Source organism: Erythrolamprus reginae, chromosome 10 (assembly GCF_031021105.1).
Source record: "Erythrolamprus reginae isolate rEryReg1 chromosome 10, rEryReg1.hap1, whole genome shotgun sequence".
NCBI classification, from domain to species: Eukaryota; Metazoa; Chordata; class Lepidosauria; order Squamata; family Dipsadidae; genus Erythrolamprus; species Erythrolamprus reginae.
The window spans coordinates 6197726-6225679 of NC_091959.1; the positions used below are offsets into that span (position 1 = coordinate 6197726).

Below are 27954 nucleotides of genomic sequence, written 5' to 3' on the forward strand. Positions count from 1 at the left end.
ATGGACGAAATAAAGAGTTCGTCCAAAAACAGCCACAAGGGCTTGGAAAACCCAGCATATGAGGATATGGTAAATTTTTCTTCTTCTCTTTAACTTTGTCCTTCTACACTTTCCCCAAAGATGGTAATGGTGTTTGTGGTTTTGGCAGGAATCAGAGACAAATGGAATAGAAGAAGTCAAGAATTCACCTAAAAACAGCCACAAGGGCTTGGCAAACCCAGGATTTGAGACTACGGTAAAAAAAAAAATCTTCTGTTTAGCTTTGTCCTTCACACTTTCCACAAAGATGGTAATGGTGTTTGTGGTTTTGGTAGGAACCAGAGACAAATGGAATCGAAGAAGTCAAGTATTCACCTAAAAACAGCCACAAGGGCTTGGCAAACCCAGGATTTGAGACTACGGTAAATTTTTCTTCCTCTTAGTTTTGTCCTTCATACTTTTTTTATATATATATAAAAGTTTTTATTTACAAGTATACAAAGAGCACGTAAAAGACAATGATAACAGCTGACAATTGAAACCTAATACATTACATCGTGAATTTGAACGATATGTCTGAATATAAAAATACAACAATCAGTAGACATATAGACTTACAAAGAAAGGATAGAAGAGAAAGTAGAGAGAAGAAGAAAAAGGAAAAAAAATAAGGCAAAAGAGAGGAGAGACAAAGAAAGTAAGAAAAGGGTGGGCGAGTGTACAGTGGAGCTGTGTTAAGAATATGAACTAGTTTTAAATTTAGTAGCTCATTACCTTACATCAAGATTGGTAGTATGGATAGGTAGGAGCTAGCGTTGAATAAATCACGGTATAGAGATTTTTAAAACTAGAAGTTATATTTCATATTTGTATATCTAATATTTCTTACAACAGTCACTCATGCCCTCATCACCTCGAAGCTCGACTACTGTAACGCTCTCTACATGGGGCGACCTTTGAAAAGTGTTCAGAAACTTCAGATCGTGCAGAATGCAGCTGCGAGAGCAGTCATGGGCTTACCTAGGTATGCCCATGTTTCACTAACACTCCGCAGTCCGCGATCAGTTTCCGGTCACAATTCAAAGTGTTGGTTATGACCTTTAAAGCCCTTCATGGCACTGGACCAGAATATCTCCAAGACTGCCTGCTGCCGCACGAATCCCAGCGACCGATTAGGTCCCACAGAGTGGGCCTTCTCCGGGTCCCATCAACTAAACAATGTCAGTTGGCGGGCCCCAGGGGAAGAGCCTTCTCTGTGGCGGCCCCGACCCTCTGGAATCAACTCCCCCCGGAGATTAGAACTGCCCCTACTCTCCTTGCCTTTCGTAAGCTCCTTAAGACCCACCTTTGTCGTCAGGCATGGGGGAAGTGAGTCATCTCCCCCGGGCTTATACAATTTATGGATGGTATGTCTGTATGTATGTTTGTTTAGAAAATGGGGGTTTTAAAAATATTTTCAAACTGTAATTTAGATTTGTTGTAAATTGTTTCACTTTGTTGTGAGCCGCCCCGAGTCTGCGGAGAGGGGCGGCATACAAATCTAAATAATAAATAAGTAAGTAAGTAAGTAAGTAAGTAAGTAAGTAAGTAAGTAAGTAAGTAAGTAAGTAAGTAAATAAATAAATAAATAAAAATAAAAAAATTGGAAAAAAAGAGGAAAGGTTTTATACCAGATTTGTATCTAATCTAATATATACAGTTCATTCCATTAAGCAAATTGTTCTCTTTTTTTTAACCACCTGTAGAAGGGATCCCAACAATTGTTAAATGAAGACTCGGTTTCATTCTAACTGCCATGGTTAACTTAGTCATCTCTGCACAGTATTTAATTTTCTTTACTATTGCATCTTCTGGGAGTATATTCTTCCTCTTAGTTTTGTCCTTCATACTTTGCTCAAAGATGGTAATGGGGTTTGTGTTTTTGGCAGGAATCAGAGACAAATGGAGTGAAGAAAGTCACGTTTTCCCCTAAAAACAGACACACGAGCTTGGCAAACCCAACATCTGAGGCTACGGTAAATTTTTCTTCCTCTTCTTTGTTTTGTCCTTCCTACTTTCCTCAAAGATGGTAATGGTGTCTGTGTTTTTGGTAGGAATCGGAGACGAATGGAAAGGAAGCGCTATCTCTTGAGCTTGGGGAAGGAAATCCTGTCCAGGGCAGTCATTTTGCAAGGTACTAACTATGAAATGACCGGTAGAGTCAACTGTTGTTTAACACTGTAAGATCTCCAGATGTTCCTCTTCTTAGAACTGCTGTTTTGTGTGTGAGACCTTGTAGATGGGCAGTCACAATCTTGAGATTCTGGTTTGTCTTTTCATCCCAACTCTTGTAAGAAAGAAAGAATAAGTATTTATTTATTTTATTTATTTATTCATTTGTCCAATACACAAATACATAGGAAGAAAAATAGACATGTAGTAATATATATATGATTAAAGTGAACTTAGAGGAGAGGATATATGAAAGAAAGAAAATATATATGATATATGAGATAAAGGAAAGACAATTGGACAGGGGACGAAAGGCACACTAGTGCACTTATATACGCCCCTTCCTGGCCTCTTAGGAACCTGGAGAGGTCAATCGTGGAGAGTCTAAGGGAGACATGTTGGGGGTTAGGGGTTGACACAATTGAGTCCAGCAATGAGTTCCACGCTTCGACAACTCGATTGTTGAAATCATATTTTTTACAGTCAAGTTTGGAGCGGTTCGTATTAAGTTTGAATCTGTTGCGTGCTCTTGTGTTGTTGCGGTTGAAGCTGAAGTAATCATTGACCGGTAGGACGTTGCAGCATATGATCCTGTGGGCAATACTCAAATCGTGTTTTAGGCGCCGTAGTTCTAGGCTTTCTAGGCCCAGGATTGTTAGTCTATTTTCATAGGATATTCTGTTTCGAGTGGAGGAGTGAAGGGCTCTTCTGGTGAAATATCAGTACCTCTCAGAAATGCTGTAGAAATATGATAGCTCCTTTGGATATTGTTTATTATTATGGGCATTGTTTGCACGTTGCTCAATTTCCAGAAACTCTGAGCTGTTTACTGTATTAATGTAGTGAATTTTTTAAAAAGAAGAAGAATGAAGTCATGGGTTTAATCAATTTGAAGTGGCCCTATATGGAAAGAGCCTGATTTTATTCATCTTTGGAGAAAGTTCTATTTTAATGGCTCACCAAATATGTTACAGTGATGGATTGGACCAGATCTTTGGAGGTTAAGCTATTACACTAGGGGTCTTCCCATTTTTAAACTTGAAGAGTTGTGGACTTCAATTCCCAGAATTCCTCAGCCAGCTCCTAAAGTTACCAAGTTTGGAGAGCCCTGTAATTACCCAGTAGGGACAGTAGAGAAGAGCTCTTACAGAGGAGTCTCCGAAGATGTTATTTCACTGGTGATAGGATCTTTAGCTATCTGTCGCATCAAGACAAACAAGGCAAATAGATTCATCTTGCAGAGCACAGTCACTGAGATATACAGGCAACCTAACCTTGTCTAATCATAAATATCTGAAATGGGACTCCCCAAAATTATCACATTTTTTGGGACTAAAAGACACACCGGAGTACAAGATGCACCTTAGTTTTGGGGGAGGAAAATAAGAAAAAAAATTCTGTCTACCAACATCCGCCCCGAGTCTTCGGAGAGGGGCGGCATACAAATCCAAATAATAAATAAATAAATAAAATAAATCCATCTGGCTAGAGTCCTGAGCAAATAGCTTGGAGCAGGTATATTAGCCTTGCAAAGCTCCGTTTGAGAGGTTGTTTTCAGCCTCCAAAAACTTCATTTGAGAGGATGGGCAAGGCTACATTCAGTGTATAAGACACACCCAGATTTTCGCCCTCTTTTAGGAGAGAAATAGGTGCGTGTTATACTCCTAAAAATACGTGGGTTTTTTGTTTATAAATTTCTTTATTGAGTTTTCACATATAGTTCAAATCACACATTATTCTGTTTTGCAGATTATAAACCATCTCTTTTAAAATTCTTATAATAAATTTTTACCTGTTACATTCCATTATATACATTATATTTCATACTTTTATATTCTAATATTTATTATATTCAATAACTGGTAAATAAAACTTTTTGCAAGGTAGCTGTAGATTGTTTCCATTGTACTGTTGCTTCTTATTATATTGTTTCTATATTCTCTTTTGAACCCATTCATGCCATTTTTGCCATGTTCGTTTTGATTCCGTGATTTTGTTTCCCTTAATTGAGTTAGTGAGTTCATCCATCTCCACGCGTGTATATATCTTATCTATAATTAAATCTTCCATTGGGGTCTGGTCATTTTTCCAGAGTTGTGCTATTGCAATTCTCGTTGCAGTGTTTATGTGTGTTGTAAGAAGCATTGTTTGTTTTGAGTAGTGTTTTTTCCAAACTCCTAATAGCATAGCTTCTGGAGTGAATTCTATTTCCTCTTTTGTAATCTCTGAAAGCCAAGTATTTTTATGAGCCTTGGTGGCACAGTGGTTAGAGTGCAGTACTGCCAGCTCCTTCTGCTGACTGCTGGCTGAAGTTCATCAGTTCAAATCTCACCAGGCTCAAGGTTGACTCATCCTTCCATCCTTCCAAGGTGGGTCAAATGAGGACCCAGATTGTTGGGGGCAAGAGGCTGAATTCTGCAAACCGCTTAGAGAGGGCTGTAAAGTCCTGGAAAGCTCTATGTAAGTCTAAGTGCTATCACTATATCCCTTCCAGATGTTCTGTAACGTTGATTTTCTTGATGTGCCTTTCAGCAGGTTCAAGAAGGTGACTCAACCTTTCTCTAAAGCACAGACATTTTACAAGGCTCATGATAAATTATTCAGAAAGGTCATCTACAGCATCTTATGCGCAGGTAAGTCTTTCATTCTCAGGTCAAAAATGGTGACCCCATGACTCTGGGAAGCTGCAGCTGTTATAGATACAGTATATTTATTTATTTGCTGATTTGTTTCTTTCGTCAAGCAATTCAATAACTGGTAAATAAAACTTTTTACAAGGTAGCTGTAGATTGTTTCCATTGTACTGTTGCTTCTTATTATATTGTTTCTATATTCTCTTTTGAACCCATTCATGCCATTTTTGATTCTGTGATTTTGTTTCCCTTAATTGAGTTAGTGAGTTCGTCCATCTCCACGCATGTATATATCTTATCTATAATTAATTCTTCCATTGGGGTCTGGTCATTTTTCCAGAGTTGTGCTATCGCAATTCTTGTTGCAGTGTTTATGTGTGTTGTAAGAAGCATTGTTTGTTTTGAGTAGGGTTTTCTCCAAACTCCTAATATATATATAAGATTACAGAAAAAGTAGAAACATGATTGGGAATATATAAAATGTACAAACACGGTTACAAATACATTTATTTTATTTTATTTATTCATTAGATTTGTATGCCGCCCCTCTCCGAAGACTCGGGGCGGCTCACAACAGCAATAAAAACAATATAACAGTGGAACAAATCTAATATTAAAAACATATAAAACCCTATCATTACTTAAAAACCAAACAGCAACATTCATACCAAACATGAAGCAAAGTATAAAAATAGCCTGGGGGGAAAGTGTCATGCTGTGCGAGGCTCCACACCGCCTGCCTAGACGCTGCCATTTGGGTTATTTTACCCTCTGAGCATGCACAGAATGCTAAGTGCTATTGCCTTCGTTCCTTCGTTCCTTCGTTCCTTCGTTCCTTCGTTCCTTCGTTCCTTCGTTCCTTCGTTCCTTCCTTCCTTTGTTCCTTCATTCCTTTGTTCCTTCCTTTGTTCCTTCCTTCCTTCATTCCTTCCTTCCTTCTTTCTTTCTTTCATTCGTCCGTTCGTTCCTTCGTTCCTTCCGTCCTTCCTTCCTCCCTCCTTCCCTCCCTCCCTCCCTTCTTTTCTTCCATCACACTGGTTAGAATGCAGTATTGCACGTTGACACTGCCCACTGCCAGAAGTTCAATCCTGACCTGCTAAAGGTTGACTCAGCCTCCCATCCTTCCGAGGGTTGGTAAAATGAGGACCCAGGTTGTTGGAGGCAATAGGCTGACCCTGTAAACTACTTAGAGAGGGCTGTAAAGCACTGTGAAGCGATGTATACCTCTAACTGTTATTCCTGTTCTCATTTTAGGCTACCTGGCCTACTTCATTTATGCTTGTTACCTGGACTACCATCGAGCCTTGGCGCTGATCATTCTAACAAGCCTGGTCCTTGCTTTCTTGGCTTATAGCGTAGTCAAAAAATGGTTGGGAGCCACAATTATCCAGATGTTGAGCCCCTGCAGGAAATGCTGTCAGAAGGCCTGGCCGTGGCTGAAATGGTAAGGGGTTGACTGACTGCACCGGTCAGTTTTATGATCAGGTCTTTTTCAAGAAGCTGCGGTGAGCCAATTGTCACTTTGCTCCTTGGGACATTAGAGCATTTTATAGCATTTCTAGAGCATTGAGCTGGTGGGTAGATAGTCAAGTCAAGTCAAAAGTCAAAAGTCAAAAGTCAAAAGTCAAAAGGCAAAAGGCAAAAGGCAAAAGCCAAGCCAAGCCAAGCCAAGCCAAGGCACAATGAAAGAAATAATATAAGTGAAGAAACATAAACATAATATAGTTGATTTTAAAAAGGTTTAAATTGCATTCTGCCCTAGGATCCTCAGCAAGTAAACACCAATATTGTGGAAAGTAAGATGGGATAAATTTAAATACTGCAATAAGGACTTTTTCTTATATCCCAAACTATTATCTTTTGTTCCTCCTCCTCCCCAAGGCTTATCAAGAATGTATATTTAATAAATGGCTTCTTGTGGACGTATCTTTGACCATGTATACATTATTCTGCTCCCCCTATAATTTTCCAGGGTTTTGTGCGCCATTCTTGTCATCGCTTTGATCGCATGGCTGGTTCTGGACATGTCCCAGAGGAAAGAGCAGCTGGTCTCACTGGGCGGCTTCTTTGTTCTGGTCTTCTTGTTATTTCTCTTCTCCAAGCATCACATGGCGGTAAGCACCATCATCATTATATATATATATATATATATATATATATATATATATATATATATATATATATATTTATTTATTTATATTTATTGGATTTGTATGCCGCCCCTCTCCGCACCTTTGGCACCTTAAACCTAACCAAGATTCAATGTAACAGGCTTCATCTTTTGTGGTTGCTTGTTTCTTCACTCTACCTCCAGCCATACTTCACAGAGCAGTCTTTAAATTGGGGATGGGAGATGAGCTTTTGACCTGGATGTAATCTTAAGGGACCTTAGTTTGGAATAAATCATACAGAATCCCAATTGGCTTTGTTAATAAATCGGACCCTGCGCTAAAAAGCATAGACATGGAAGTTGATTTATTTCTCAGATGCTATTTGGTTCGCTGACAATCAATTCCAACGTAAGTCTCCCGAAAGCTAAGATGAGGAAATAGGATGAAGTGTATGTAGTGCTTGGCTTCACTGTGACTATGGTGGGAGACGAGGAAAGACCGCTATGTTTACTGTGTCTAAAAATGTTGGCAGCATACAGCATACAAATAAATTAAGGCGCCCACCTTGGCCATGTCAAACACCCTGGCCCACCCAAAGTCCATACAACTCTGATGCGGCCCTGAATGAAATCAAGTCTACATTTGATGGTTTAGAACAGTGTTTCCCAACCTTGGCAACTTGAAGCTATCTGGACTTCAACTCCCAGAAGTCCCCAGCCAGCATTCGCTGGCTGGGGAATTCTGGGAGTCGAAGTCCAAATACCTTCAAGTTACCAAGGTTGGGAAACACTGTTCTAGAAGATGTTCACAAAACGTCTTGGGTTGCAGGTATCGTGGAGAGCTGTTTTGTGGGGCCTTGGCCTACAGTTTGTGCTTGGACTCTTCATCATCCGAACTGAACCAGGATTTCAAGCTTTCCAATGGCTGGGCAGTCAGATTCAGGTATGGTGGAATAACGTTTGACCACATTATATCCAGGGGTGGATTTATTTAATTTATTCATTTGTCCAATACACAAATACATATGGAAGAGAATAGACATGAAGTAATATATATAGAGATAAATGTAAAAATAGAGGAGAGGATATATGAAAGGAAGAAAATATATATGATATATGAGAGAAAGGAGAGACAATTGGACAGGGGACGAAAGGCACACTAGTGCACTTATGTACGCCCCTTACTGGCCTCTTAGGAACCTGGAGAGGTCAATCGTGGAGAGTCTTAAGGGAGAAATGTTGGGGGTTAGGGGTTGACACAATTGAGTCCGGTAATGAGTTCCACGCTTCGACGACTCAATTGTTAAAGTCATATTTTTTACAGTCAAGTTTGGAGTGGTTAGTATTGAGTTTGAATCTGTTGCATGCTCTTGTGTTGTTGCGGTTGAAGCTGAAGTAGTCATTGACCGGTAGGACGTTGCAGCATATGATCTTGTGGGCAATACTTAAATCGTGTTTTAGGCGCCATAGTTCTAAGCTTTCTAGACCCAGGATTGTTAGTCTATTTTCATAGGGTCTTCTGTTTCGAGTGGAGGAGTGAAGGGCTGGTGAAGTATCTTTGGACGTTTTCAAGGGTGTTGATGTCCGAGATGTGGTATGGGTTCCAGACAGATGAGCTGTATTCGAGGATGGGTCTGGCAAAAATTTTGTAGACTCTTGTGAGTAGTGTGAGATTGCCGGAGCAGAAGCTACGTAGGATCAGGTTAACAACTCTAGAAGCCTTTTTGGCGATATTGTTGCAGTGGGCTTTAGCACTTAGGTCATTTGATATTAGTATTCCAAGGTCTTTTACTGAGTGGGGGTTGGCTGTGAGAATTTGATTCCCATTCCCGTTGTTAACAGTGTGCTACATGCACAGCTTTGCTTCTCTGGCATGTGTGTGTATGTGTGCACATCCCAGCAATCAACCAGTGGAACAGAAGTTGCCTTCGGAGGTTGTGGGAGCTCCGACACTTGAGATTATCGAAGGGAGATTAGACTGCAATTTGTCCGAAATGGTGTAGGGACTTATGCTAGAGCAGGGGGTTGGACTAGGTGATCCTTCTAACTGTAATAATAATCTAATCTAATTATCCAAATCAACTGTTTGGTTTCATACAGGACAGCAGAAGCAACATGAGAAAATATTACTTTACTGAAAGAGTAGTAGATCCTTGGAACAAACTTCCAGCAGACGTGGTTGGTAAATCCACAGGAACTGAATTTAAACATGCCTGGGATAAACACAGATCCATCCTAAGATAAAATACAGGAAATAAAAGGGCAGACTAGATGGACCATGAGGGGTTTTTTGGCCATCAATCTTCTATGTTTCTATCCAACTTAGAAACATAGAAGATTGAGGGCAGAAAAAGACCTCCTGGTCCATCGAGTCTGCCCTTCTACTATTTCCTGCATTTTATCTTAGGATGGATCTGTGTTTATCCCAGGCATGTTTAAATTCAGTTCCTGTGGATTTACCAACCACGTCTGCTGGAAGTTTGTTCCAAGCATCTGCTACTCTTTCAGTCAAATAATATTTTCTCACGTAGCCCAACTAACTCCAACTAACCTCAGATTGTGCCCCCTTGTTCTTGTGTTCGCTTTCCTATTATGATGGTACTTATGATGGAGTAGACTTAGACCAGTTCTCGAGCAACAAGGACGGTGATTTTGAACAATTCTCACGATTCTCATTGAATTTGCCCTTATGCTTCCGTAGATCAAAAGGCTGCTAACATGATTTGGGATCCTTTGTGTTGAATCACAGGTGTGCCCTAATTTTTTTTTTAAAATGAACACGGCTCTATTTCCAAAAGTTCCTTCTAATATTGTTCCTCTTACAGACATTCCTTAACTACACGACGGCGGGATCCAGCTTTGTCTTCGGAGAGAAACTGATTCAAGAAAGTTTTGCCTTTCAGGTGAATGTAGATAACCATATATTCCCTCCCCTCCTCTTTCTGCCCTCCCCCCCCCCCGCTTCCTTTTGAAGGTCTTAAAAACAACTTGACAACTGCCTCGACCAGGTCGTCGGTTCTTTATATGCTCGGGTGAAAGATGGAGTCGGACAGCTAAGCTGATCCCTCTGTCCACTTCTGTCTGCTTTTGTCAACAAGGGTGTTACGCCATGCCCAAAGATCCTCCAAACTGTGGCCGGGGTGGTGGTGGTTCGTACGTACTGCTGCTACCAGTGTTCTCCATGCGCAGCTCTGGGTGACCACAGGGGTGGGCAGTAGGCAGGACGGGGTGGAACGCAGTTCCACCAGTGGAAATGTTTATATTATTATTATTATTATTATTATTATTATTATTATTATTATTATTTATTAGATTTGTGGAAATGTTATTATTATTATTATTATTATTATTATTATTATTATTAATTAGATTTGTATGCCGCCCCTTTCCGTAGACTCGAGGCGGCTCACAACACAATAAAACAGTTCATGACAAATCTAATAATTTACAATTTAAAATATTTTTAAAAAACCCATTATTAAGCAAACATACATACAAGCATATCATACATAAATTGAATTGAATAGGCCCGGGGGAGATATCTCAGTTTCCCCATGCCTGACGACAAAGGTGGGTTTTAAGGAGTTTACGAAAGGCAAGGAGAGTAGGGGCAGTTCTAATCTCTGGGGGGAGCTGGTTCCAGAGAGTCGGGGCCGCCACAGAGAAGGCTCTTCCCCTGGGGCCCGCCAACCGACATTGTTTAGTTGACGGGACCCGGAGAAGGCCCACTCTGTGGGACATAACCGGTCGCTGGGATTCGTGCGGCAGAAGGCGGTCCCAGAGATATTCTGGTCCGATGCCATGAAGGGCTTTAAAGGTCATAACCAACACTTAGAATTGTGACCGGAAACTGATCGGCAACCAGTGCAGACTGCGGAGTGTTGGTGTAACATGGGCATACCTTGGGGAAGCCCATGATTGCTCTCGCAGCTGCATTCTGCACGATCTGAAGTTTCCGAACACTTTTCAAAGGTAGCCCCATGTAGAGAGCGTTACAGTAGTCGAACCTCGAGGTGATGAGGGCATGAGTGACTGTGAGCAGTGAGTCCCGGTCCAAATAGGGCCGCAACTGGTGCACATTATTAATCATATTGGCTGGGGACGATTGGAGCTGTCACTCAGCAACATCTGGAAAGCTGCAGATGCCCCGCGCTAAAGATGCATCCTTCTCTCTTCTGTCTCCAGGCTCTGCCGATTATTGTCTTCTTCAGTTGTGTGATGTCCATCCTCTACTACTTGGGAGTTATGCAGTTCCTCATCCTGAAGGTAAGGCTGAGTTTTAGGATTCCAAGAGTAAGTTTGTAATTTTCCTAATGGAGCTAAACAGTACAGGGGTACCTCTACTGACGAACTTAATCCATTCCGTGGCCAGGTTCTTAAGTAGAAAAGTTTGTAAGAAGAAGCAATTTTTCCCATAGGAATCAATGTAAAAGCAAATAATGCGTGAGATTGGGGAAACCAAAGGGAGGGTAGAGGCCCTGTTTCCTCCCAGGAGATTCCTAGAGAGGCCCCAGGGAGGCTTCTCCCCACCTTTTCTGGCCCTGTTTCCTCCCAGGAGATAATTAGAGAGGCCCCACGGAGGCTTCTCCCTGCCTTTTCCAGCCCTGTTTCCTCCCAGGAGATACTTAGAGAGGCCCAACGGAGGCTTCTCCCCACCTTTTCCAGTCCTGTTTCCTCCCAGGAGATTCCTAGAGAGGCCCCATGGAAGCTTCTCCCTACCTTGTCCGGCCCTGTTTCCTCCCAGGAGATTCCTAGAAAGGCCCCACGGAGGCTTCTCCCCACATTTTCCGGCCCTGTTTCCTCCCAGGAGATTCCTAGAGAGGCCCCACAGAGGCTTCTCCCCACATTTTCCGGCCCTGTTTCCTCCCAGGAGATTCCTAGAGAGGCCCCACAGAGGCTTCTCCCCACATTTTCCGGCCCTGTTTCCTCCCAGGAGATTCCTAGAGAGGCCCCACAGAGGCTTCTCCCCACATTTTCCGGCCCTGTTTCCTCCCAGGAGATTCCTAGAGAGGCCCCACAGAGGCTTCTCCCCACATTTTCCGGCCCTGTTTCCTCCCAGGAGATTCCTAGAGAGGCCCCACGGAGGCTTCTCCCCACATTTTCCGGCCCTGTTTCCTCCCAGGAGATTCCTAGAGAGGCCCCACGGAGGCTTCTCCCTGCCTTTTCCCATTACAGTTTCGGAGGCCCAGGTTTGTAAGTGGAAAATGGTTCTTGAGAAGAGGGGGAAAAAATCTGGAACACCTGGTTCTTATCTAGAAAAGTTTGTAAGTAATGGCATTTTTAGGTAGATGTACCACTGTATACCATACATCCAGAGGTGGGCTGCTAAGGTGGAACGGTGACATGTACTCACCCCATGGCTCTGAGTGCTAGCAGAGTCCAGCGCAATTATGCTACTGCACCTGGGCAGGTAGCAAAATCGTGCGTGAATACGCGGTGTGCCATGGGCAGGTAGCAGGTAGTGAAATCGGCCCATTTGTGAACTTTCGGTAGGCCCGCAGGGTCTGTTTTTCGCCATCCACAGGCTCCAGATTCTTTCCTGAAGCTTGGGGAGGGCGAAAACAGCCTCCCTCCACCCCTGGAAGGGCAAAAATCAGCTGCCCAGCACACTGCAGCTGACATAGGGTAACACCTCGTGTACCTTCCGATATGGCTCCGCATGCCATCGGTGGCACGCGTGCCATAGTTTTGCCATCACATGTGTAGATATTTTGGGCAATGACCCATAAAGGAAGAGCCGGGGTGGCGCAGCAGGTAGAGTGCTGTACTGCAGGCCACTGAATCTGACTGTAGATCTGTAGGGCAGCGGTTCAAATCTCATCACCGGCTCAAGATTGACTCATCCTTCCATCCTTCCGAGGTGGGTAAAATGAAGACCCGGATTGTGGGGGCCATAGCCTTGCTCTGTTAAAAAAGTGCTATTGCTAACATGTTGTAAGCCGCCCTGAGTCTAAGGAGAAGGGCGGCATAAAAATTGAGTAAGTAAATAAAAGTAAATAAACTTCCAGTCTCCTCCAAGTCACACTCTCCAACCTTCTTCCAACAGTTGTCCTGGCTCCTGCAAATCACAATGGGCACAGCGGCCACCGAATCGCTTAGCGTGGTGGGGAATGTATTTGTGGGGATGGTAAGTGGTAAGTGATCTTGACTTCCTCCGCGAATGTCCACGAATGGTCCTCTCAACCTTTCCAAGCAAGAGAGGGAACAGACTTCCGTTTGAATTCCTTTCTGTTTTTCTTATTTTGTTTCTGTATTTTTTCTCTTTTATTTTTTCTCCCCCTGACGATTTGGGAAAAAAATTGCCGGGAAAAAGGATGCATACTTTTGATTTGAAAATACATACATACCTGTTCTGTTGGGCTCTCTGGTAGACTTCTCCCAAAAATTCACAGGTACAAATTTCAGACACACACACGTTTGAAAATTCAAAACAATGTTCTTTATAATGAAAAGTCACTTAACCTAAGCCCTCTTTTGGTATAGCAAAGAGCCCTCGTCTCCAAACAAACTGGTAATTTGTACAAGTCCCTTATCAGTCCTGTGATACTTAGCTTGCAGCTGTGAGGCAATTCACAGTCCTTCTTCTTTCACAAAGTGAAACACACTTTGCTCTGGTTTAATTTCAAAGCGGGGAAAAATCAGCACACAAAAGGTCAAAGTCAGTAAAGCAGTCACGAAACACAACGGATCAGATAATTCTCCATAATGGCCAAACCCACAGGCTGCTATTTATAGCAGCCTCACTAATGACCACAACCCCACCCAACCACAGGTGGCCTCATTTTCTTTGATAATAATCTCTCAGTTGTTGCTGCGTATGCATCGCTCTCCGCATGCGTGGCTGTATCATTAACTCTTGTTCCGAATCCAAGGAGGAACTAGATAATTGATCTCCTTCTGAGCTGTCTGCCCCACTCTCCTCCTCCCTGTCACTCATGTCTTCTTGGTCAGAGGAGCCTTCATCATCAGATTCCACCGGGGGGCAAAACTGGCCTGCAGCATGTAGATGTCTCCCCCACATCCACAGTCTTTGGGGCAGGAGCTGGGCCAGAGCTAACCACGACACATACCGTATTTTTCAGAGTATAAGATGCACCAGAGTATAAGACGCACCTTAGTTTGGGGGAGGAAAATAGAGGGGGGAAAATATACATACCAGGTTGTTCTGCCGGGCTCTCTGATAGGAGCCTCCCGAAAATTCAAGGGTACAAATTTCAGACACACACGCACGTTTGAAAATTCAAAACAATGTTCTTTATCACAAAATTCAAAATAAACAAAGCGCTCTTTTTGTATTGCAAAGAGCAATTTTCCCAAAACAACTGGGTAGTCTGTACAATTTCCCTTAAGCAGTCATTAAGTACTTAGCTAGCAGCTGTGAAGAAACTTCACACCCCTTCTTCTTCCAACGAAGTGACACACACACACACACATATGTTGCTCTGCTTTGGTTTCAAAGGCGTGAAAAAGCAACAAAGTCCAGCAACACAAGATTCCTGACGAACTCTGATCAGATATTCTTCCACAACGGCCAAACCCACATGCTGCTATTTATAGCAGCAGCCCTAATTACTGGAGCCCCACCCAAACACAGGTGGCCTCCCTTATTTCCTGTAATATGTTCTTACTTGGTCTCTTCTACGCATAATTCTGCGCTTGCGTGGGTCCAAAATGTCATCATCTGAATCAACGGAAGATAAGGGAGAGTGACTGCCTGGGCTGTGTGCCAAGCCCTCCTCTGCCGAGTCACTCCCACCTTCTTCTTCGTCCGAGGAAACTAAACTCTGAACTGATTCTGTCGGCCATAACACAGGCCTGTGACATGTTGAATTTTCCCCTGCATCCACCTCCCCATTCCCTGGGGCAGGAGCTGGGCCAGAGCCAACCACAACACAGGTATTCATCTGGCTATAGTCCTAACTCTAATACTATTGCCATTAGAATTCTGAGATATATTTCTGGGGTCTATAGATTTCTTGTCAAACCTTTATTTGATTTTTATCTTTTGTCCTACAGACCGAAGCCCCACTGCTCATCCGCCCCTATCTGGGGGACATGACACTTTCAGAAGTCCACGCTGTGATGACTGGTGGTTTTGCTACCATTGCTGGTAGTGTGATGGGCGCATACATTTCATTTGGGGTGAGTCTGATGAAATACGATATCCATTCAGTCGTATCTGATTCTATGGGCCTCTTCACATCTTCTGATCTTGCACTACTTCTTTGAGTTGTTCCATGCTCTGGTTGGTGCCGGCTTTGATGGTGGGGGTGACGTTATATTGTCTGTATTTTCTTGTGTCTTCCTCTAGATGTTGTACTTACTTTTCTCCAGTAGATATCTGTCAATATCTCTCTCGGATCTCTGTACTGTTTCATCTTCTTTTCTTTTCAAAATATCAACAAGTTTTAATTCCATTTCAATGGCGGTTATTTTTCTTCTTCAAATCTTTTCTTTTTTGTTCTGTTCAAGCATCTCCAATTCCATTTTAATACAATTTTACTTAGCCTTCTACTTTATCACTCCCACTTTTCAATTTTTCTCCATACTCCAGATCTCAGCCACTGTTTTAATCGTTAAAATTTTTAGAATCCATATTTTAAGTTTCTTGTTCTCATAAACTGGCAAATCTCTCTCCGGCTCCAACCATTTCTTTCAAACACCGCTCCTGCACGATACTTTAGTCCCCTTGCCCCAGCTAAAGAGCACTCATTAAAAATGGCCACAACCACCCACCACCGATTTGAAGAGTTTGTTTCTGAGCTTCTGGGCAGCTTGCCTTGTTCCCCATGATCTCCAAAATGCCTCTTCTTCTTCCCCCATCCCTCCAGGATGGTTCTGATCCAAAGACCTCTTGATGGCAGTTTGTCTGACTGGATTTTCATGTGTATCTCATTGAAGCTTCACTATTTTCCAGCCAGTATTGCCACAATGCTTCCACTTCCTCCACCCTTTTGTGTATTCTGAACCAGGCTATTTGACAGGTGCAATATTGGGACATTCTTTAGGTCCTTCCTAAATATAGGCCTTGGGATGAATTTCATTTAATCAGATGAAGGTTGTCTAGAAAAGGCATTTGATTGGGCCAAATGGAGCTTGGATGAACACTCAGAGGACATAGGCTGGGGTGAACCACTTTTGACATAGCCAATATACTTGGACTATTAGTACAACTCAGTTGAAAGTAAATTTTATCTTTAATTATGGTCTGGTCTTTGGTCTGAGTTGTTTTATCAGGGGAGGGGAAAATTGTAGTGAAAGGTCATCTCGTGATGTGTGATTTGGTATTATCAGTATCATATTCTAATAAACTGTGTAGGAACCTGGGCAAAATGCCTTGTATTTCCTAATAAGCTAATCACCTTTTGATTAGCACTGATTGGAACAATGAGTGTATAATTATTCCACAGAAAAGAATAATTACATCATTTTTAACTGCCTGGAGAACTTTTAAATTACTGTTTGGGAAACAAAACTCCGGAGTTAAATCTCTCGGATGAAAGAACACCGTATTTGTCAACTCTTCTGTGGCAATTTGCAATTCTTCTTGCAGATCGATGCCTCGTCTTTGATCGCAGCCTCAGTAATGGCAGCACCTTGTGCTTTAGCGATGGCCAAACTTGTCTACCCAGAAGTGGAAGAGTCCAAATTCCAAAGCCAGGAAGGCATCACAATTGCTTGCGGGTGAGAGCAGCTAAAACCCATGAGGTTCCCATGGCTTGTAGAAGGATCTGGGAAGCAGGTTTCAAGGAGAAGGTGGAGAGGATAGAGGAGAAGACTGATGAGTCAAGCACGACAGGGTGGGGGGATGATGGGAGGGGTACCAAGGGAAGAAGGTGTGGCCCCAAGGAAGGAAAGAAAAAGAAAGAGGGAAAGGCAATGGAGGGGGGAGGGAGGAAGGAAGGAAGGAAGAAAGAAAGAAAGTAAGAAAGAAAGAAAGAAAGAAAGAAAGATAGTAAGTAAGAAAGAAAGAAAGGAAGGAAGGAAGGAAGGAATAAAGAAAGAAAGAAAGAAAGAAAGAAAGAAAGTATGTAAGTAAGTAAGAAAGAAAGAAAAAAGAAAGAAAGAAAGAAAGTAAGAAAGAAAGAAAGAAAGAAAGAAAGAAAGTAAGAAAGAAAGAAAGAAAGAAAGTATGTAAGTAAGTAAGTAAGTAAGAAAGAAAGAAAGAAAGAAAGAAAGAAAGTATGTAAGTAAGTAAGAAAGAAAGAAAGAAAGAAAGTATGTAAGTAAGTAAGAAAGAAAGAAAGTAAGAAATAAAGAAAGAAAGTAAGAAATAAATAAATAAAGTAAGTAGGTAAGTAAGAAATAAATAAATAAAGAAAGAAAGAAAGTATGTAAGTAAGTAAGTAAGAAAGAAAGAAAGAAAGAAAGACAGACAGACAGACAGACAGACAGACAGACAGACAGACAGACAGACAGAAGATATGCTGCTGTGACCTAGAGGTGAGCTCTTGCCTCACGATCAGGAGGTTGTGAGTTCGATCCTAGGTAGATGCAGATGTAGGGTCTCCTGCTTGGACAGGGGGTTGGACTACATGACCTGCAAGATCCCTTCCAACTCTGTTAATCAGAAGGAAGGAAGGGAGGGAGGAGGGAGGGATGGAGGGAAGGAAGGAATTCTGGACCATCTCTCCATTTCCTTCTCTTTTTGTACTTTCCTGCAGGGAGGAAAAGAACATTCTGGAAGCTGCTGGCAACGGTGCCTCTGTCTCTGTGGGGCTGGTGGCCAACATTGCAGCCAACCTCATTGCCTTCCTGGCTGTGCTGGCCTTCATCAACGCTGCCCTCAGTTGGCTAGGAGGCATGGTCAACCTGCCCGAACTCTCCTTCCAGGTATTTTTATTTATTTATTCATTCATTTGTCAAATACACAATACATATAGAAGAGGATAGACATTGAGTAATATATATATAAAGATAATATGTAAAATAGAAGAGAAAATATATGAGAGGAATAAAATATATATGATAAGTGAGATAAAGGAAAGACAATTGGACAGGGGACGAAAGGCACACTCGTTCACTTATGTACGCCCCTTACTGGCCTCTTAGGAACCTAGAGAGGTCAACTGTGGATAGTCTAAGGGAGAAATGTTGGGGGTTAGGGGTTGACACTATTGAGTCCGGTAATGAGTTCCACACTTCAACAACTCGATTGTTAAAGTCATGTTTTTTACAGTCAAGTTTGGAGCGGTTAATATTAAGTTTGAATCTGTTGCGTGCTCTTGTGTCATTGCGGTTGAAGCTGAAGTAGTCATTGACCGGTAGGACGTTGCAGTATATGATCTTGTGGGCAATACTTAAATCGTGTTTTAGGCGCCGCAGTTCTAAGCTTTCTAGACCCAGGATTGTTAGTCTATTTTCGTAGGGTATTCGGTTTCGAGTGGAGGAGTGAAGGGCTCTTCTGGTGAAATATCTTTGGACATGAAATATAATAAGCCTGGGGGAGATGTCTTAGTTCCCCCATGCCTGGCGATATAGGTGGGTCTTAAGTAACTTGCGAAAGACAAGGAGAGTGGGGGCTGTTGTAATCTCCGGGGGGAGTTGATTCCAGAGGGCCAGGGCCACCCCTGGGGCCCGCCAAACGACATTGTTTGGTCGACGGGACCCGGAGAAGGCCAACTCTGTGGGACCTTATCGGCTGCTGGGATTCGTGCGGTAGAAGGCGGTTCCGAAGGTATTCTGGTCCAATTTATTTATTTGAGTTGAAAGGGACCTTGCAGGTCATCTAGTCCAACCCCCTGCTCAAGCAGGAAACCCTACACTACCCCAGCCAGATGGCAGTCCAATTTCCTTTTGAATGTGTCGAGTGATGGGGCTGTTCCACTGGTTGATCACTCTCACCATCAGAAAGTTCTTCCTTATTTCCAGATTGGTCAGCTGCCATCCGTTGCACCTGGTCTGGCCCTCTGGTGCCCTGGAAAATAGTGTGACCCCCCCTCCTCTCTCTGGCCACCCCTCAAATATCTGTACACTGCTATCATGTCCCCTTTGGCCCTCCGTTTTGCTAGACTATCCATGCAACCATGCTAGGGTTGCAAAAGATGGCAAGAGACCAACCAGAATGTGTTAGCCGAAGAGTTTATTTACAATGGCTCTTAAAAAACAATTGTCTTCTGGCTTTCAGCTGATCTGCTCCTACGTCCTGATGCCTTTAGCCTTCTTGCTAGGGGCCAGCTGGCAAGAGGCTTCCCTGGTAGCCAAGATGCTGGGGATCAAGTTCTTCTTGAATGAATTTGTGGCCTATCAGGAATTGTCGGTCTACAAAAAGAACCGTCTGATGGGGCTGCCGGAGTGGAACGGTACTCAAAAGCAGTGGATTTCGGTAAGTATGATATAATATAATATTGCATGGGAAAGAAAGCTACGGCTCTTTCTTCTCCAAGCTCACCTACCCTACCCTAGTTCTTGTTTTCTTGGGGTGGGGTTGGGGGAATCTCAGAAACGAAGTGGAGAACACACAAACCAACGAACGAAACTGAAGGAGGAATGAATGGGTGGCGGATTTATTCTTTATCACAATACTGATTTCTCTCTCTCTCTCTCTCTCTCTCCCCCCCCTCCTTTTCTCCCACCATTTCCCCTTCCCTCTCCATCCCTCTCCATCCCTCTTTCCCACTCCCTCCATCTCTTTTCATCTCCCTCCCTCTCTCCCTCTCTCTCCCTCTCTCTCTCCTTCTCTACCTCTTCCTCTCCCCTTCATCTCTCTCCCTCTCTCCTCCTCCCTCCTTTTCTTCCTCCATCACCCGCACCCTCTCCCTCCCTCCCTCTCTTTCTCCCTCTCCCTCCCTCTCTTCTTTCCCTCTCCATTCCTCCCCTCCCGTTCTCTCCCTCTATCTCCCCCTCCCTCCTCCCTCTCTCCCTCCATCCCTCTTCCTCTCCCTCCCTTTCTCCCTCTCTCCCTCTTCCTCCCTCCCTCTCTCCTACTCTCTTCCTCATTCTTCCTCTCCCTCCCTTCCTCCTCTTCCCCTCTCTCTCTCCCCCTCCCTCCTTCTCTTCCTCCCTCCCTCTTCCTCTCTCTCCCTTCCTCCCTCTCTCCTTCTCTCTCTCTCTCCTTAGCCCAGAGCTGAAACCATCGTAACCTTTGCCCTGTGTGGATTCGCCAACCTGAGCTCCATTGGGATCATGCTGGGTGGCTTGGGTAAGTCAACAAACCAGTGAGGGCCATGGAGACTTCATGGCCGGAGGAAAAAAAGGAGGGTTTTTTGCTGCCCGTGGAGGGGAAGGAATGGACTGCCCCTTAGCTACGTCCTCTGCGGCTTAAGCATCTTAACCTCGCCTTCCAAAGGCCTGGTTATTCTCAAGTTCCCAAAAGTGGGTTGGTCCTGAGAAGAGCAGTTTGGAAAATGTCGGATATTCCTGTGACCCAGTTTCCCTCTGTTTTTCTTTTCAGCTTCGATGGCTCCGCAACGCAAGGGTGAATTTGCCAGCATCGTTGTACGAGCTTTGCTCACCGGAGCCTCCGTCTCTCTGATCAACGCCTGCATTGCAGGTACTGCTGGGGGGGGGAGATTGAGGGGGGGGAACAGGGTTAAAAGCAGGGGGTGGGCTGCTGCCCGGATGGTGGGGGGGAACGCAGAGGGATAGCAAAAATGGAGCTCCACCCCAACTAGCCATGCCCAGTTCCTGCAACCGATCTTCATATATTTTAGCCTCCAGTCCCCGAATCCTCTTTGTCGCTCTTCTCTGCACTTTGTCTAGAGTCTCAACATCCTTTTTGCATCGTGGTGACCAAAACTGAATGCAGTCTTCCAAGTGTGGCCTTACCAAGGCCTTATAAAGTGGTATTAACACTTCGTGTGATCTTGATTCTGTCCCTCTGTTAATGCAGCCTGGAATTGTGTCGGCTTTTTTGGCAGCTGCTGCACACGGTTGGTTCCTGTTTAAATGGTTGTCCACTTAGGACAGTGTTTCCCAACCTTGGCAACTTGAAGATATTTAGACTTCAACTCCCAGAATTCCCCAGCCAGCAAATGCTGGCTGGGGAATTCTGGGAGTTTGAAGTCCAAATATCTTCAAGTTGCCAAGTTTGGGAAACTCTGCACTAGGACGCCAAGATCCTTCTCACAATCACTCTTGTTGAGCAAGGTAGCACATATACCGTATCCGTGTGTTTTGTTTTTCTTGTCTAAATGTAGAACCTACTGTTCTGTTGGGCTCTCTAGGAGAATCCTCCCGAAAATGCACAGATACAATTTCAGACACACACACGTTTGAAAATTCAAAACAATGTTCTTTATAATGAAAATTCACTTAAACCAAGCCCTCTTTTGGGATAGCAAAGAGCCCTCGTCTCCAAACAAACTGGTAATTGGTACAAGTCCCTTATCAGTTCTGAGATACTTAGCTTGCAGCTGTGAGGCAATTCACAGTCCTTCTTCTTTCACAAAGTGAAACACACTTTGCTCTGGTTTAGTTTCAAAGCGGGGAAAAATCAGCACACAAAATGTCAAAGTCAGCAAAGCAGTCACGAAACACAACGATCAGATAATCCTCCACAATGGCCAAACCCACAGGCTGCTCTTTATAGCAGCCTCACTAATGACCACAGCCCCACCCAACCACAGGTGGCCTCATTTTCTTTGATAATAATCTCTCAGTTGTTGCTGCCTATGCATCGCTCTCTGCATGCGTGGCTGTATCATTAACTCTTGTTCTGAATCCAAGGAGGAGCTAGATAATTGATCTCCTTCTGAGCTGTCTGCCACACTCTCCTCCTCCCTGTCACTCATGTCTTCTTGGTCAGAGGAGCCTTCATCAGCAGATTCCACCGGGGGCAAAACAGGCCTGCAGCATGTGGATGTCTCCCCCACATCCACAGTCCTTGGGGCAGGAGCTGGGCCAGAGCTAACCACAACACCTACAACACAAGAAGTTGGCAACTTCCTTTCTCTTTAAGCCAGGGGTCTCCAACGTTGGTGACTTTAAGCCCAGCAGATGTCAACTCCCAGAATTCCCAGCAAAGGAGTTGAAGTCCACCGGGCTTAAAGTTGCCAAGGTTGGCGAGCCATGCTTTAAGCAAAGGTTTTCTCACAAGTTCTACGTTTCCCGCCTGCAGGAATCCTTTATGTGCCCAGAGATGTGCCCGACTGCTTAGACTTCTTCAACAGTACCACCATCAACTCTACCAGCTACGCTCTGTACGAATGCTGTAAAGATTTGTTCAGCAGGTGAGAGCTTCCGTGTGTGGCTGTTGGTATGTCTCGGTATAGCTAGGCTATGAGACCTTCGACATACACCGAGCAGAGATTAAGGAGAGTGTGGATGTGTGTGTGTTATAGCCAATAACGACACAGACTTAGTTATGCTGATTAAGCACTATTTACATATACAGCGATCCCCCGATTATCGCGAGGGTTCCGTTCCAAGACCCCTCGCGATAATCGATTTTTCGGGATGTAGTGGTGCGGAAGTAAAAACACCATCTGCGCATGCGCGCCCCTTTTTCCATGGCCGCACATGCGCAGATGGTGGAGTTTGCGTGTGGGCGGCGGGGAAGACCCAGGGAAGGTTCCTTCGGCCGCCCAACAGCTGATCTGCTCCGCAGCGCGGCAGCAGCGAGGAGCCAAAGATGGGGTTTCCCCGTTGCCCAGGCAAAGGGGAAACCCCATCTTCGGCTCCTCGCTGCTGCCGCGCTGCGGAGCAGATCAGCTGTTGGGTGGCCGAGGGAACCTTCCCTGGGTCTTCCCGCCGCCCAGGCAAAGGGGAAACCCCAAGATCGCTTGCCGCTTGCCGCTTCTCCGTCACCTGCCCGCCCGGCCGCTCGCTTGCCACTTGCCGCTTCTCCGTCACCCACCCGCCCGGCCGCTCACTTGCCGCTCGAGAGCAAGAGGGGGAGAGATAGAGAAAGAGAGAGAAGGAAAGAAAGAGATGAGAGAGGGAGGAAGAGAGTGTGAGAGAGGAAGAAGCAAGATAGAGAAAGAGAGAGAGAAAGATGAGAAAGGAAGGGAGTGACGTCATCGGGTGGAAAAATCGCGATATAGCGTTTCGCAAAGATCGAGATCGCGAAACTCGGGGGATCACTGTATACATAAAACAGAAACAATCCCTAAACTGCACATAGCAAGCACTAAGCAATACACACTTCCCCCCTCAAGGCAAAGACAAAAGCGAATGAGCAATTCAGCATCATTGTAGGAGAGAGTACTGGCGCCCTCTTATGGCGAACCAGCCAAAACTCTTAAAGTGATATTACTACTTAAATACAAGAAACTACAATAGGCACTTTAACATGGCAATTAGATTAGATTAGATTTATTGGATTTATATGTCGCCCCTCTCCGCAGACTCGGGGCGGCTCACAATGGCAAAAACAGTACATAGTGACAAATCTAATATTTACCAATCTAATTACAGTTTTAGGTTAAAAAATTCATAAAAGCAACCCCAGTATATATATAAAAAACAAGCACACAATCAATCAAACACCAAAACACCATGGGCAAGGGGGAGATGTTTCAATTCCCCCATGCCTGATGGCAGAGGTGGGTTTTAAGGAGTTTACGAAAGGCAAGGAGGGTGGGGGCAATCCTAATCTCAGTGGGGAGCTGGTTCCAGAGGGTCGGAGCCACCACAGAGAAGGCTCTTCCCCTGGGTCCCGGCAGATGACATTGTTTAGTCGACGGGACCTGAAGAAGGCCAACTCTGTGGGACCTAACCGGTCGCTGGGATTCGTGCGGCAGAAGGCGGTCCAAAAGATATTCTGGTCCGGTGCCATGAAGGGCTTTATAGGTCATAACCAACACTTTGAATTGTGACCGGAAACTGATTGGCAACCAATGCAGACTGCGGAGTGTTGGAGTAATATGGGCAATCCTAAACAACCATGTACCATGTACCAACAGTGGCTCATGTGAAATACGTGCTGAAAAAAAGTACCCCCATGTGGGCATGAGTGCCATTGCTCTTCTGGCTTCCAGCGCATGCATGCATGTCAGCCAGCTGATCTTGGCCCATGCCAGAGCCCCAGAAACCCAAAGACCAGCTGGCCAATGCACATGCATGCCTGGAAACCAGAAGACTAGGTGGTCTTGGAGTTTCTGGGGCTCTGACACATGCTCATGCGCTTTCCACTTTGGGCACTCTGTGCCGAAAATGTTCACCATCACTGAACCACCCTAAAAATTCACCCCACATCTTTTTGCTTTGCTTCGACGCCACTTTGCTCGGAGTAGACCACACGGATCTTTTCCACCACCGAGCACCAGTAGAAGACTGTCAGAACACAGAATTTGCAGAGGTGGTGTGGGTCAATGCCTCTTCAATAGCTTTGCATTTGATTCTGTGCTTTTAGGAGACACCCAGGATGATGACTCATCCTGGGTGTGTCAGCCGTCCATCCTTCCAAGTGTGATAAAATGAGGACCCAATTGTCAAAGCGTGGAACTCATTACTGGACTCCATAGTGTCATCCCCAAACCCCCAACACTTTACCCTTAGATTATCTACGGTTGACCCCTCCAGATTCCTAAGAGGTCAGTAAGGGGCGAGTACAAGTGCACTAGAGTGCCTTCCGTCCCCTGTCCTATTGCTCTCCTATATCTCCTATACCTTTCTTCTATTCCTATATCTCTTCTTCTATTCTTTCATTTATATGTCCTATTACTATATCTTCTTTTCTATTATTTCTTAGATATATTTTACTATGAGTATCTCCTCTATAACCTTCATCATGTATTTTACTATGTGTATATAGATATATACCCACTAAAACCCTCATTGTGTATTAGACAAAATAAATAAAATAAAATAAATAAAAATGTTCGCGGTGGTTTTATTTAACCCTTAATCACCAGGTGCAATTGCTTCAGGTGACGGACACTAGAAAGGCTGCTTTTCATTGAAGGGCTGCAAAAATTTTTACTATCACACTGTGTCTTATTTTGTGGGTGTGGCTTGCTGGCCATGTGACGAGGTGGGAGTGGCTTGATGATCATGTGACTGGGGGTGGCTTAAAGGTCATGTGACTGGCTTAAAGATGGCCATCTTGATGTCACTCACGTCAAAGGTTGGGGCTAGGGTGCCTCAAAGAGATACAATTTCCCTCTCTATTTACTATTACTGAACATACAAAATATACTCTTTCATTCTACGTCTATATGCCATTTGTGTACATACATATTACACACAGGCACACAAGAATATACATTATCTACTATATAAACCGTATGTGTATGTATATACGCGCACACGCACAGCTTTTCTTAAATTATACACACATCCAACCTCATTTGTGGTCTTCCATTTCCTTAAAAATCCTTTTTTCAAAATTAAAAAAGTGACCATGAGATGGCACCCTTTTGCCTTAGGAAAAAAAACCACCCCACGGCAAATCAATGCTCAACTTTGCAGTGGCTTGAACGGTTTGTCATCTCTACGGACGGTCATTTAATTTCCAGAAAGAAATATTGCAAATCTATCAAGCGCTGAATAGATTTCCAAATCCCATTTGTTCTTTTTTTGTTTGTTTGTTTAAAGTGAAAAGATGTTCATGACAGGTGCGCCTATGTTTTTTTCCCATGGAAAATTATCCCTAGAAAATTAGAGTCTGGAGAACCACGTTGGCTGCCGATTAGTTTCCGGTTACAATTCAAAGTGTTGGTAATGACCTATAAAGCATGGCATCGGACCATAATACCTTCGGAACTGTCTTCTGCTGCACCAATCCCAGCGACCGATAAGGTCCCACAGAGTTGGCCTTCTCCAGGTCCCGTCAACTAAACAATGTTGTCTGACGGGCCCCAAGGGAAGAGCCTTCTCTGTGGCGGCCCCAGCCCTCTGGAATCAATTTCCCCCCAGAGATCAGAACTGCCCCCACCCTCCTTGCCTTTCGTTAGTTGTTAAAGACCCACCTGTCACCAGGCATGGGGGAATTGAGAAACCCCCCCAGGCTTATATAGTTTACATATGGCATGATTGTGTTGTATGGTTTTAATGATGGGTTTTAGATGTTTTTAATATTGTATTTGTTTCATTGTTATTATTTTGTTGTGAGCCGCTCCGAGTCTACGGAGAGGGGAGGCATACAAATCTAAATAATAATAATAATAATAATAATAATAATAATAATAATAATAACAACAACAACAACAACATTGTTATTGTTGTTGTTATTGTTGTTGTTGTTGTTATTATTATTATTATTATTATTATTATTATTATTATTATTATTGAGAACTACAAGAGAACCCTGATGACGCAGTCATTAGAATGCAATATTGCAGCCTAATTCTGCCTGCATCCAGAAATTCGATCCTTACCGGCTCAAGGTTGACTCAGCCGTCCATCCTTCCAAGTGTGATAACATGAGGACCCAGATTGTTGGAGGAATCACCAGCAGTGGGTTCTAAAACCCGTTGCTACCGGTTTGGTAGAAATAGCACTAGCATTTAGGCTTATGTACCGCATGGGTTAGAACCGCTGGGTGAGATCATCCAAGGGCATGGGGTGAGGTATCATCAATAAGCCTATGATACCCAGTTATACATCTCCACCCCATGTCCAGTCAACGAAGCAGTGGAAGTGATGTGCCGGTGCCTGGAGGCTGTTGGGGCCTGGATGGGTGTCAACAAACTCAAACTCAACCCAGACAAGACGGAGTGGCTGTGGGTCTTGCCTCCCAAGGACAATTCCATCTGTCCATCCATTACCCTGGGGGGGGGACTACTGACCCCCTCAGAGAGGGTTCGCAATGAGCGTCCTCCTCGATCCACAGCTGACATTGGAACATCATCTTTTGGCTGTGGCGAGGAGGGCGTTTGCCTAGGTTTGCCTGGTGCACCAGTTGCGGCCCTATTTGGACAGGGAGTCATTGCTCACAGTCACTCATGCCCACATCACCTCGAGGTTCGATTACTGCAATGCTCTCTACATGGGGCTACCTTTGAAAAGTGTTCGGAAACTTCAGATCGTGCAGAACGCAGCCGCGAGAGCCATCGTGGGGCTTCCAAGATTCGCCCACGTTTCTTCAACACTCCATGGCTTGCATTGGCTGCCGATCAGTTTCCGGTCACAACTCAAAGTGTTGGTCATGACCTTTAAAGCCCTACATGGCATTGGACCAGATTACCTCCGGAACCGCCTGCTACCGCTCGACTCCCAGCGACCGATAAGGTCCCACAGAGTTGGCCTTCTCCGGGTCCCGTCGACTAAACAATCTCGTTTGGCAGGCCCCAGGGGAAGAGCCTCCTCTGTGGCGGCGCCGCCCCTCTGGAACCAACTCCCCCCGGAGATTAGAACTGCCCCCACCCTACCTGTCTTTCGTAAACTACTCAAGACTCACTTATGCTGCCAGGCATGGGGGAGTTAAGATATTCCTTCCCCCTAAGCCATTACAAGTTATGCATGGTATGTTTGTGTGTATGTTTGGTTTTATAATAAGGGTTTTTAGTTGTTTTATTAATTGGATTGTTACATGCTGCTTTTTATCATTGTTGTTAGCCGCCCCGAGTCTACGGAGAGGGGCGACATACAAATCCAATAAATAAATAAATAAAAAATAAATAAAAACGTTTCGTCATCATTGTCCTAAATCTCTCAACTTTCTTTTTCCACAGTTCCAATGGATCTCTCTCCTTCGGTGGCATTTGGGAGAGTCTACACGCCAACACAACACAGGTCTACCTCCAGGAATGTTGCGGTCATTACAACTCCTCCATATGTCCCAAATTTTAACTGACAGAGAACGAAATGGTGGAGCAGAAGAGGGCCATTGGATGGATACGTAGGAGATGAATAAAGTAGGGAGGGGTCAGTTGAAAAAGTTCACAGGGTTGGGTGAGAAAGAGAGACGGAAAAAAAGAGGAAGGAGCAACATTTCACCTTCCGACTGTAAAAGAAAGGATTTTATCAACGCCTGGGAAGAATTGCAAAGGGTTCAAAGATACACCAGGATTGCATAGAAATAATCCTCCATTGTTTTGGTTCAAAGTATTCCAGGCCACGCATCATGCCAATACAACGTTCCTTTCAAGAGTTTGATTTTGTGACAACGCAAGAAAGGATTCAAGCGGCGAAGTTGAA

General features: G+C 44.1%; 1 protein-coding gene across 1 annotated transcript; it reads left to right on the forward strand.

Annotated features, from left to right (window-relative positions):
* LOC139173173 (sodium/nucleoside cotransporter 1-like) lies at nucleotides 1-27887 on the forward strand. Its single transcript, XM_070762771.1, has 17 exons — nucleotides 1-69; nucleotides 315-401; nucleotides 4685-4823; nucleotides 6078-6267; nucleotides 6796-6937; nucleotides 7763-7876; nucleotides 9759-9836; nucleotides 11119-11199; nucleotides 12980-13060; nucleotides 14950-15075; nucleotides 16487-16617; nucleotides 17598-17766; nucleotides 19061-19258; nucleotides 19993-20074; nucleotides 20327-20425; nucleotides 21992-22103; nucleotides 27489-27887. Exons 1-17 carry the CDS (start codon nucleotides 1-3, stop codon nucleotides 27604-27606), a joined length of 2016 nt encoding a protein of 671 aa, XP_070618872.1. The 3' UTR covers nucleotides 27607-27887.
* The last annotated feature ends 67 nt before the right edge of the window (nucleotides 27888-27954 follow it).